The 13,288-nt window shown below is 32.5% G+C and overlaps 1 protein-coding gene and 1 non-coding gene across 2 annotated transcripts; both read right to left on the reverse strand.

Moving 5' to 3' along the window:
• Positions 1-256: 256 nt before the first annotated feature.
• TRNAA-CGC (transfer RNA alanine (anticodon CGC)) lies at positions 257-329 on the reverse strand. Its single transcript has one exon. It is a non-coding gene; the product is annotated as a tRNA-Ala (tRNA).
• A 5,114-nt stretch (positions 330-5,443) lies between these two features.
• LOC102597075 (extra-large guanine nucleotide-binding protein 1-like) lies at positions 5,444-10,287 on the reverse strand. The gene is made up of 9 exons (XM_006346447.2): positions 9,937-10,287; positions 8,574-9,836; positions 8,342-8,479; positions 8,154-8,258; positions 7,883-8,068; positions 7,317-7,491; positions 6,606-6,859; positions 6,334-6,497; positions 5,444-6,252 (listed from the first exon to the last, which is right to left on the reverse strand). The coding sequence occupies exons 2-9, from the start codon at positions 9,657-9,659 to the stop codon at positions 5,658-5,660; spliced, it is 2,703 nt and encodes a 900-aa protein (XP_006346509.1). The 5' UTR covers positions 9,660-9,836; positions 9,937-10,287; the 3' UTR covers positions 5,444-5,657.
• Positions 10,288-13,288: the final 3,001 nt, after the last annotated feature.

A 13,288-nucleotide genomic window follows, 5' to 3' on the forward strand; every position in this document is an offset into this window, starting at 1 on the left:
GTTTAGAAAGGAAAATAAAGACAAGAAGAATGTGATATTTATGAGTATGCCAAGTTAGTCACGCAATAAGGCTCAAGTTGTAGTAGCTGTTGAATTGAACCCATCTTCACAAATGGCTCCAAATCAACCCGTCTTGTAGTGGCGAATCTAGAATTTCTAAAATATGATTGCACCATCAAAAAAGAGATAAAATGTATTAAGTGGGAATTGATCGTGAATCAATATAATAAATACCTAACCAGTATAAAAATAATTATGGAGGTGCGGGGAATCGAACCCCGTGCCTCTCGCATGCGAAGCGAGCGCTCTACCATATGAGCTACACCCCCGTCGCTTTTTATAATCTTACATTATAATTCTTGTCAAATATATTCTATTCATGCCATATTTTCCTTCAATAATTTGTCCTTCCAACAATTTTTTAACTAATAAGTGTATGAATTTTGAGAATTACATACTTACTCATATTCTATAATATTTTTAAACTAAACATTTTACAAACTAATTGTTTATTTACTTATTTCCGCGTATTTAATAGTTATCCCATTATAATTTGTTTGCCTTATTTTATTTTTTTAGTCTGTTTAAAAAAAAATGTTTATTTCCTTTTCTGACAACTCTTTAATTTCAACTTTCAATTTGGTATGTCTAATACCACAAGGTTAAAACACATTTCGATATGTTCTTATACATTTAGTTTAACATTATAAAACTCAAAAAAATTATTTACTTTCTTAAATTCAATGTCAAGTCAAAAGTAAGAATACTTAATTAGTTCTTATATCAATCAATAACACAATATTTTAAATATATTTCTCTGATAATGGTACAGTGCTTCAAATATTAGTTGCTTTAGTTTACAATAAATATAAATAATGGAAGTTTCTTATCATCACAACTCAGCAAGTATTAGGCAAATTAATAGATACAAATTACTAATAAATAACAAAAATAAAAAGTTAGGCAAATAGATAATTAGAAAAGGTCATAGCAAACACGTCTGGAAAGTCACCTCTATCAATACTCTTTTGTAATGACTTGGAATGCAATAATTTCATATACATTATTGGATAAGATCATACACAATTATTATGAGTCATGCGTACACGTCCAATTCGGATTGGCTCTTTTTTTTCTGTCTAATCCTCCACTATACGTGACTCGAATTCACAATTTTAAATTGAAGTAGAAAATATTTACGATCTAAATAAGCTTTTTGAATTAAAATTGGATTTTTGTTCACTTCAAGCATCAACAACTATGAAAGGGAATTTGGTTTTAAAAAAATATGAACACCTATGAAGAGAAAGGTTGGAAATTGATCGTTTAGCTAAATATATTTCTTATGTAATTGTTTTGTAGTTGTATTGCTCGCTTATTTTTACAAATAATAACTCACTAATAGAATTATAAAAAAATTATATGTGCTTACATAAAATATTTTACTTAGATCTATCACAACTTTAATTAGAACCTAATATCAAGATCAATAATTCACAAGTGCTGCAATCAAACCACGTATTCATTGGCCGACACTAAATTGACGTGTGAAAGAAAGTATAGAAATGGCTTTCACACATTGTAATAATGTAAGAAAATTTTTATTTTATTTTTGAAGATTCAAATAAATAAGTTTTAATTCAATAAAAAAGAAAGTGAATAAAAACAAGAAGAATTAAATTAAAGATGACCAATCACGTGGTTGAAGGCCTTTATTAGCGACACCGCCCGTAGAAATTGAACAGTGTTTTGTCAATTATTTAGAACTTTCTACGTAGTAAAGTAATAATAATACAAAGTATAAATAAATGATTAAAAAATTTGTGGTCCAAACTTGTCAGTTTATTCCTACTTTTCTTCAATTTCTTCCATGTTTATCATTTCACTATTTTGAAATATTATATTATTTGACCCGATATTTTTCAAATTTTTATCAAAATGTTTTTAATGACTACAAATTCTAATATATAATATACTTCTTCCGGATGCTTACAAATTAAAATTTTAGTAGTCAAATGTAAAAATCCATGCCCATAAGTTATGACTATGCTACTTCAAAAGCCGGGTGTTCTTTTTTTAATTGATGCTAGTGTTCCTGCTAAGCTTGTGCCATTAGTTTATGATAGTCCTTCGTCTCATATTAGTTGATCATTATATTAAAAATTATTGTGTTGTATTAGTCAGTGGTGGATCTAGGATTTAGAGTATGTGGGTGCCAAATAGACTTATCGATTAACAATTATAAAAATAAAATAAAAAAAATGTGTCAGCTGTTTTTTCTTAAAAAAACGTGCTTGGAGCCTTTTTTTCCTTAAAAAATGTCTGCAGCAAATTTCTCAAAAAAATAGGTACAAATGGAATTCAAACCTGCAACATCAGCCTTCTAAAGTTGCCCTCCTACCGTGGCACCACAAGCCAGTTTTGTTCTCTGGGTGTCACGCTTTATATTTATATAAATATTATATATATATACCTATGTATATATAGAGTTTTCGTCGAAGTTCGAGGGTGGCGTGGCACCCCCACACCCCTTCATAGATCCGCCCCTGGTATTAGTTGTCTATCTTACTCAATCAAGAAAATATTAATTATTTTTTTTATATTACCCTTGCACTGAATTATTTTTTAAAGTGTTACCTAAGAAGTTTTTTTAAGGGTGAATTAGTAAAATTATCTTTTGATTTATGATTTCTTAAACGCCGTATTAAATGAAAAGTGATCAACTAATATGAAACTGAAAGAATCTATATTATTTTACCAATATAAATATTGCATAACTCTACTCATTATCAAGGTTTAGATCGTTAGAAGAAATCACTTTATTTCAAACTTATTTTTTAAGAAAAAATAAATTAGCATAAGAACTCTAAATAAAAAAGGTATGAACTCAAAGTTCAAAAATTATACCAATGGGAATATCCTACTAAAGTATACCAATTCCGTGTAATGTGCCTATAGATTTTTTTTTAATTTTATTTTGCTACTAAAACCACTCAATTCCACCTGGACAACCCCACCCCCAACTCCCTACCCCACTCTTGTAATTAGGAGTACTATATAAGTAGATCCTTTTTCACTTTTCAATTTCATATGTGAGTTTTATATACAAAAGCAAGAAAAAAGAGGAATTTTTTTCAAGAAAGAAAATGGCAGCAGTAGTTGATGCTTGTGTTTGTGAGATTACAAAAATAAGTGAAAAGGTTAGAGCCAAAAGCCTTTTCTTGTTGAAGAAGAAAAAAACAGGGGAAAAAGTGGAAGAAAGACAGAATTCTTCTTCTTCTTCTGTAGAAATGGCAGCAGAGAGCAAAAATGATAACATAATGTGTGAAGCAACTGTATTTTTGCTAATGGATCGTTTTGCACCTTGTTGATCAACTACCAGCTAGTAGTATGTATAAATATACTGTTCTTGTATATGTATATGATATATATGAATTTCTTTTTTTTATAATTTAGCTTCTTGTTAACAAGAGTTGTACTTAATGAAAGAAGATCATACTTGGTTATTCCTAATCTTCAAAATAAAAGTGTTTGGCAAATAGATGATGAGGAAATTAATGTCATATCAATTAGGTCCGCATAGAGGGAGCTAGAATTTGAAAATTTTAAGCTATAAACATAATATTTTGATCAGAATCATTAAAATCAATCAAACTCATACTTCAATTCTATTGAATTCGATCGAGATCTCATACCTCAAACTTATTTTAATCTCTAGCTCCGCCCTAATAAATCAAGTGTAGAGAAAGTCACCTCAATAGTCTATATTCTAGAAGCCTTAAGTTATGAGTTGGAATGCAATGATCCTTTCAGCTACATTATTGGAATGAGACTATTATTTATTATGGCCAGCATATATGTGAAATGTTCAATTGGAATCATCTTCTTTATTCTTGTGTTGAAGTATTGTTGTGTACATTTACTTTTTCCCATGTAGTGAAAAATGAATATACTAAACTTTTTTCATTTTTTTATTCTTTAAGTGAATGATAAAATGTATATCGAATAAAAACAAACTAAAATGCCACCAATCACGGTATTTATTTAGCTATCCTCCTGTAGGGGATCACTCCAGTTGCTCAATTAACTCTTTGAAATTATTACATGTGTCCTCTCAACAATTTAATGGATCAGATTCTTTACATATTGGCATGTGAAATGAAACAAAATATAATATATTATCATCGCAAAAATGTAAATTAAAGAGGCGTAGCCTTATGGAACACTATTTTGTCTATTATTTTACAACTTTCTGCGTAATAGAGTGGAGTAAATTAAACAAAGTAGATTTCATTTGTGGTCCTAATCTAACAAACTAACAACCTAGTCATTTTCTTCCTTCTTTTTATTTTATTTTATATCATTTTTACTATTTGCAATTCTCTTCCCTTTTATTTTTTATTTTCACCAATTTTATGAAAATATTACTCAAATGTTCTTTTTAATGACAAAATACTGGAATTGGTTGCTTATGTACCTTCCACGTACATGGATTTTAGTTTAAGAAAATTGAGTAATGAATCTTGTACTATTCAACCGATATCTAGAAGTTTATCTAACATGAATTGTGGTGAGATGGTTGGAATCTCTCCACTCTCAATCAAATGACTTGGATTCGAGCCCTGCCTAGAAATGAGGCATGCAATTTATTTAGACTTGAAGCCAAGTTACAAATTGTGAAAACTCAGTATGAATATTCATAAAATTATTGCATATACTCTCAAACTAAGGTATAAAAGTTGAGAATATTCTAGTAAAATATAATATACCAAATCCCTGTATCTGGTGGGCAGATTCTGCCTGTAGATATTTTTTTGCTAAAACCACTCAATTCCACCAGGACCACTCCACCCCTACCCCTACCCCTACCCACACCCTCACCTTCTGATTTCATACTATATAAGTAGGCCCTTTTTCACTTTCCAATTTCATATCTGAGTTTTACATATTTTGAAGATTACAAAATCAAGAGAAAAGAGAAAAAGAGAGGAACTTTTTTTTCCAAGAAAGAAAATGGCAACAGTAGTTGATGCTTGTGTTTGTGAGATTACAAAGATAAGTGAAAAGGTTAGAGCCAAAAGCCTTTTTTTATTGAAGAAGAAAAAAACAGGGGAAAAAAATATGGAAGAAAGCAAAAAAAGGCAGAATTTTTCTTCTTCTTCAGAAATGGCAGAGAGCAAAAATGATGGCACAATGTGTGAAGCAACTATGTTTTTGCTAATGGACCGTTTTGCACCTTGTTGATACCATCAAGTACCTAATTGTAGTATTTATATATATATATTGTTTTTGTTACATTGTTTTATACTAGTTGTATGTATAAATGTTCTTGTATATGTATTTGATGTAAGAATTTCTTTTCTTATATATATATATATATATAGATATTAAATTTGTTTGTCTACGATTCGATCTTGGTACTATAGTCTATTAACAATCAAAGTCGAAGCAAGGGCCTATTATTAAAGCTAAAAAGAATGTATCTCATTGAATGATAAATGCCATTTTACAAGATTGTATCTGCAAAATGCAGAAGAGAGCCTCATGTTTGTTGCAGAAGAAAAAAACTCAAACATTTTAGTAAAGTGAATTCCTCCTATGTAGTAAACTATGTACAGCTAAAAGGCAAAGTGAACTCAACAAAAGAGTGACAGTAACTATGTAGTTGTGCTGGCCTCCAGTGTTGTGCTAGCCTCAGGGCTTTCTGTAGTCCAATCGCGCATAACTTTACGCCTTTCTTCATCCCATTTAAGAATTTCCCTAGTGTATTTAAGAGCTCCATCAACACTATCAGCCTCTAAAGCAGTTAGCTGTGAAACAAACAGTTTTCGCTCTGTGATGGAATTATATAGGCGTTTAAACTTCACAGCTATGTAATGATAAGCACGTTGAGCCAACGATGGGTTGTTGTTGCTGGTCTTGCTGTTGGGATGACGACTGATCACTGGATTGAAGTCCTGAAACCATTCACATTCAGAAAGGGGACACTCTTCAATTATTTCCTCTAGTATGTCAAACTTGTTCAATAGTAAGAGGCAATGTTTCTGGGCAAAAGCTGGATGACTGACGAAATTCTCAAAGAGCTTCTTGCTTTCCATCATCTTGTTTGTGCAAACTCCATTGTAGTCTTCTAGATACTCGGTGTACTCCGTCAAGGAAACACAAAAGATAACAAGGTCAACATCTTCAAACATGTCCAACCACTTGCAGTTTTTCCCTACACAGCTCGCGTGTACTCTTATTAGTTGGTACCTACATTAGAAAAAGGATGAGTTGATGGAAGAGAGCTCGCAAGTACTCTTATGAAAGTTGTAGCCTGGAGAGAGAGCTGACCTCATTGAGGATGAATACTGATCAACTGCCTCCATGTAACTATCCTGAGTTGGATTAGGGAACGAAAAGTCCATGGACGCTACCCCATTGGACGAAGTAATGCCCTCAGCATATAACTTATCCATATCAGAAGGGTTGTAGTCTACCTTTGAAATCTCAACAGCCTACGGAAGACAATAATTTTGTAAGTTGTAGATGAAAACAAAGAACAGAAAAATGAAGTCCTATCAATCCCTAATTGAGAATGAGGCAGAAGGCAAAGAGTAACCTACATGATCTAAGAAATAATTGGCAACTCTCGGAAGCATTTCTAGCTCATTTCTCCGCTGATATGTGGCCTGAAATGCTTTATGCTTCCACAACTCCTCAACTACAGCTGAGTACTCTCGAGTGGCAGCAGGAAAAATGACCTCCAAATTTCCTAACATCATAGCTTGAAGAAGCCAATCGGAAAAGTTTTTCAGTCTAGGGCTGATGGAATAGACATTCTCTTCTTCAATCTCTTCTTCAATCAGGTCTGGAAGCGCTGTTAGCAAAGATGATACTCAGATACTAATGCTTGATAGGATCAAATGATTTCATAGATACAAGTGATTTGAAACAAAAAATTTACAGTATACTTAATGAGAAAACATAAACTCTTTGTGATAAAAAAACAATACTTGTGAAAATCATGTTTATGATTTGTATCTCAGAAGCGAAAGAACTAAATTCAGAAGAGTAAATAACATAACTATATATAGCAACACTAGATCCACATATCAACAGTCTTTAAATCGTTGACATCAACATCTTTAGGATTCTATATATCAGTCTTTGTACTGCTCAATTGCTCAACATTAATATTAAAGGCAATGCAGACTTAAGTGGACAAAAGGAGGGTTCTGAGAAACATTGACGTTGCATTTCTAAAGAGGTAAAGACAAAAGGTAACAGAAAGCTCAGTTCATATGGAGGTCAGGAACAACTATTAAATTCTATACCTGAAGGGCCAGGTTCATCAAGCCGTTTTTTCCTCATTTCAACACGGTACTCCTCTTCAAATCTTTCACGTCCCTCGAGGAGTATAGCAATATATCTATACAAATTTCTTTGAATCGTGTACGTAATGTTCTGATGCTCTTCTTCTGAGAAAGGAACGCGATATACAATTTTGGCCTGAAATAGAAATAAATGCCTGTCTTAGCAACATATGTTATCAAGAATCACTCATCCTCTATACATTTTAAGTGATATAAATGCATTTAATCAGAATACATATATCTTCATTCAGAATATTATAATTAAATATGTAATCAAATCCATTACTTGGGTTCTTATTAGCATAAGCCAGGATGGTAACAACCCAACAGTTGCAATTTTGACTTCATTAGTAACCACACATCATGCATTCTATTTGCGATCTAGCATAACTATGTAAGTAACCAGCTTATACATGCGATTCCGATGAATAAACTACAGAGATTTAGTTAAGCTGGCTATCAACTGAGTCCAAAGAAACATATGGAAATGTCTTCTTTTTGAGTGAAATGTTCCACCCATACTGTACCTGTTTGAACAGAGTACTTGTTCCCGATTGATCACAACCAGCAAGAAGTAGTTTATTCAGTTTTTTGCTAACTATGCTGCTAGGGTCACCTGCATTCAATCCATTTCTAACTTCTTCACCAGAAGAATTTGCAGACGCAGGAGGAATAGGCAATCTCAAAGCATGGCAAAGCAGCTTGTGTGTAGTCTGTAAAAAGATCACGATTATCAGAGAATGTGAGAAAAAGTAGGTAAAGTGGTCAAAAGAAATGAATGGATGAACAGAAACCAACCTTGTCCCATATATTTCCAACTACATTGTTCATGCCCTCTTCCTGGCAGGATCCGTCAGCACTGAGCCAAAAACAAACATCTCCTTCACAGTTTATTCCTGCCAGCTGACATGATTTGACAACATGCTAAGAACTCCAACCGCAAGCATTCATAATTTCAGAAGACTTAAGTAGTTCAGAAGTCAAACCTTCAACATATACAGCTCTACTTGCGTAATTTCTCGATTGTTTATCACAATATTTGTGTTTCCTTTGCTAGCATCTTTCTTAATTGTATCACCAACAGCTAGTTGGGGAGAAATTATCTGACAAGGCTTATGTCCCTCCTGTTTTATTAAGCGAAAGCAAAAAAAATATCAGGCAAACAACAAGATTAATTTCAATGCCAAAAAATGAAAGTAGGATCTAATTAACACTCACCTTTCCCCATAATCCAGACACCTTGTCATACCAGTACTTCCCTGGTCTCAACTTCTTTGGTGGATATGCACAGCTTTGCAAGTCGACCAACTCTCTAAGGGAAAGACGTTTCCCATTCACGCTCACGAGATGGGGTGGAAGCTGATTAGCTTGACATGACTTCTCCAATTCCATAATCTCATCCATTTGCCATTTACTTAACAGCCTCTTAAGCATTGCAGAACACTTACCTAAAGAATCTCGCTTTGATTCATTAATACGGTAACCAACGCAAGTAATGCATTTTCTTCCTTCCGACATTGCTCCCATTGCTCTCAACACACAATTGATACAATACTTTGCACCACAAGCTATGCATACTTCCCTCTCAGTGAATCGTTTCCCTTTATGACACCGAAAACACTTCTTGGAATCACTGCTTACTATTGGTTTTTCGGGAAACATTCCTGGCTCGTCTTCATCACTGTCGGTAGAAACATCACTTGATTGAGTTTCACAGAAAGTTACAACAGCTGTTCTGCAACCTTGGTTGCCAGCAACTTCATCAGCATAATCTTCCACCTCTTCACAAGACAATACTTCTAAGGCAACATCTGGAGAGCTCAAAATTGGTTCCTCAGGTTCTAAGCCAACGGAACTCGGATGACTCACAAATCTTACTTCTTCCTTGCATTCATCTACCAAGTCCTCAACATCCGAACTTCCTGACAGCTCACGGGAGTTATCATGACTGTCAGAAAATCCTAAGGTACCAGAACTTTCAATTCCATCTGATCCTCTATAGGCATGATCATTCTCATCTAAATCAGACTCCTTTGACTTCTGATTCTTGATTAATTTGGAATCACTCTTGAGAATTGGTTCAATAACTGGTAGTGACAAATTTCTACTCAACATAGCAGCAGTAGCAACTACTGAGGCAGTTGGAATCCGGTGTACATCAACCGGAACGACCTGAGGAATGTCATAACTAACAGGAGGACCAGAATACTCCTCAGCAAAGGAGTATTCTACATCAAACTCCTCATAATTATCCTCCTTTTTTGAGGAAGAAACAGGGAAAAGACTTTTCAAGATTGCAGCCATACTTGTTAACTAAGTCCTAATCTCAAAACCCCATAAACCACAATTTGATTAAAAGACAGAAACTTTCTTTACTCCTAGGCTTCTACCAAAAAAGGGTGATCAATGATGATTTACACCCCAGAAAAAACTGTTTCTTGATATAACCAGAATCCAAAATGCAAACCCTTTTGCTCCTTCCTGTTTTGGGGAAAAGGGATAAATAAAAACTTAGAAATAGAAACTGAAAAATACAGTGATTACAATATAAGGAGTATTTGGCCTTGAACTTGAACCTTACCAGTAAAAATCTCCAAGAATCCAAAAAGGGTTCTTGGAAGTTGTGTCAACTGATGATTACAAGCCTAAAAACCTGATTCTTGTTAATACAAACGCCAAAATTTAAACTTTTTTTTTATTCTTTACTGTTTTGGGCGGTAGAGAACTAAGACTGGAGAATATAATGTGTTTTTCTGGTCTTCAAACTTCAGTCATAACTCTTACAGTAGAACTTCAAGACTGGAGACCACAAAAAAAAAAGTCTTCCAATTCTTTTTGCGTAGACCATTTCAACTTCTCAATTCATCAAAGTTATACTCTTTTTCTATTTTATTGATTAACGCGTTTAGTAAACATTTCCAAGAAATAATGTCTAAAAAAATGATCAACTATTACTGAGGCTGATGGTTACCTCATTTTTGAACTTTGAATTGGTCCAAAACATTGAATTGTTTTTTCTTTTTGACAATGGGGGTTGGAGGGTGAGGGGTATTTCTGACAATTGACGTGAAATTTTGGCGCTGTTGCTGTTTGCATAGCATCAGCAAATCAGGTGCATGTGAACAAGAATTGGAAATTTGGGATCTGAGTAATCCTAGATTAGGTGAAGTATTTTTTTACTAATCAAAGTTGAAAATAATTAATCTCAATGACAAGTGTGTTTTATTAATATGTTGTCAAGTCTTTCGTTGTTTGAATGTTGATCAAACAGCAATCACGTTGTTGACCCGGCGGTTAATTAGGAACCACAAGTCTTTGAGTCTTTTTCTTTATTTTTCTTGAGTTTATTATAAGTTAATTCCTTCAAGGTCAAACAACAACATAATACTCATCTAGTTTCCGAACGATCTTCGGTCAGGTAATCGCATATAAAAATAATAGGAAAGGAAATACAATAAAAAAGAAGTCATGCGGAAAATAATGGAGAAAAGAACAATAACAATGAAAAATAATGTGATAACCTAAGCAGAAAGTAATTAAAAAGCAAAAAATACGTTAGTAGGAGAGTAATAATAATACTATTGATAGGGAAAACTAGACGACACTCAACTACAAATTAATCTTCTATCATAATCTTTGAATAAATATTCTTATATTTAGGGTTTTGTCTTCGATAAGCTGTAGGTGTACTGTTATGTCCTATCTAATCATCTCTCTCCACTCTCACACCTACTTTCTAGGACATCCGAGTTTGCTCACCCATCCATCACAGCACCTTCATTTTCATTACTTTCATCTTCTAGATGCGTAAGCTCCTGATCGATCAATATTGTGCTCGTACTGCAACATAGCTAATTCTAATTGAATAGAGTTAACGATAATTGAAAATTGAAGTAAATTCCACCAAAACCACAGCTAATTCTCAATTTATGTAGCATTTTTTTTATCCGGTCTGTTTCAAAAAAATTATGATATATTGTCATATTTTATAAAATAATTTAATTTGAAATTTTATATTTTATTTTTAATAAAATAATTTATAGCTACATAAATATTTGCCTCATTATAGATAACAAATATTTTATTTTATTTTAAAATACTTGCTTCATTAAACTTCACACCAAGAGGAGAAAGAAAAACCACATAACAACGTCCGTCAAAAACAAATTGGGTCAAGTAAACGAATTGTCCTATTTTTCGTGTCATTTTATTACACACTGACACACGAATTAACCTTTTCTCAACCTCTCTCTAGCTGTAAATGACAAATACTAAATCAATAACAAAGACCCTCTAAGGTTATATTGGATTTAGAGACTAGAGTGGTCAAATGAGCGATGGACTGATTAATTAGATGGCTTGTATTAATAAATAAAGTAGTTATTAATCCTGTTTTATTTAAAAATATATGTAAAAAGGAAAATGATTGAGTTTTCGAAAAACCGATTAAACGTATGGTTTAAGGGAAATCGGGTTTCCAAAAAGGAAAGAGTCGCCACTTAATTTTTAGTAAAAAATCAAGAAAATATAAGGTTTTTCAAAAGATTCAAACAGATAAAATCAATTGAAAATAAAAGGGTTCGAAGTTCAATGTACACTCCGAGAAGGTGTTAGGCCCTCGAAATGCCCGCTAACTTGCGGTTGACCGACGATTTGACAAATGACTTTGACTAATTTTGAGAAATTTAACATAAGAATAATTAAATAAATTACAATATTTAATTAATTTTGAGGAAAACAATTAGGTGAACGACACATTTTATTCTATTTTATTTTTTTAGAGAAAGGATTCCGAAATGACACATTTGGCTTGTAATACAAGTGATTAGAATTTTAATAAAAACTAGATAAAATAAAATTTATTTAATTTATTTTAAAAGAAATAATTTGAACCAATTTAATAAATTAAAGCATGAGACTATTTTAAATCGATTGATAAAAAGAGAAACCTTTTTTTTTTTTTTTTTTTTATTTGAGAAAAGTGTTAACTTAAAACCACTTTAAATAAGTAAAATGATTATAGGAAGAGGCATTAAAACATATCCTTTTTTAAGAACAAAAGATTTGATTAAAATAATTTTTGGCCAATATATTTGATTAGTAAGCTAAATGAACACAAAAACAAATAAGGAATGTATTAAAGGTAAGCTAATACAAAGAAAATAACTTATCGTTTGGGGAACTTAATTAGGTTAGTTAACAATTTTAAAGTTAGAGTCAATACACAATAAACAATAAATAATCATAATTAGATAATTAAAGAGTAGGGAGAAATTGAATTTGGGCCTCCTTTTAGGCCAAATTCGCTGGGATAACCATGTATACAGACACTGTATACTTTGCATACGGGTCGTATTTTGGCCCATTTTCTTGTATATCGGACTGTATACCAAGTGTATACAATCCTCTTTGATGCCTTCAACCTGTATTTCCATTTTTAATCCCGTATTTGTTGGGCTGGACCGTATATCAGTGTATAAAAGCTGTGTTAAGCTGTTTTCAGCCTTTCGAAATCTGTAATTTTTATTTTTTCAGCCCATATTTATCATTTTTTTCGACCCTGTACGCCTGTTCGTCAACTTCCAATGATCCAAATGAAAGAGAGGTCGACTCGATGAGGAGGAATTGAGCGCATGACTCAATTAAAAATGCAAAGGAGAGAAGGAAGAGTCCACCATGGTGAACTCGATCCGAATTCCATGTGAAAAACACAAAGAAAAGGAAAACAAGATTAGCACACAACATATGCTTGTGCAAAATACACGAGTAATAATTGAAATTAAGTGGTGATAGAAGGAGCATCAAGTCTACAAAAAATGAAAAATGCACTGCCAAGCATATTTTAAATAAAAATAAAAGAAATAAAATAAATAAATTAAAAGAAAGAGGAAAAGAAAAAATAAAATAAAATAAAATAAAATAAAATAAATATA

This window comes from Solanum tuberosum, unplaced genomic scaffold (assembly GCF_000226075.1).
Source record: "Solanum tuberosum cultivar DM 1-3 516 R44 unplaced genomic scaffold, SolTub_3.0 scf00073, whole genome shotgun sequence".
Taxonomy (NCBI): Eukaryota; Viridiplantae; Streptophyta; class Magnoliopsida; order Solanales; family Solanaceae; genus Solanum; species Solanum tuberosum.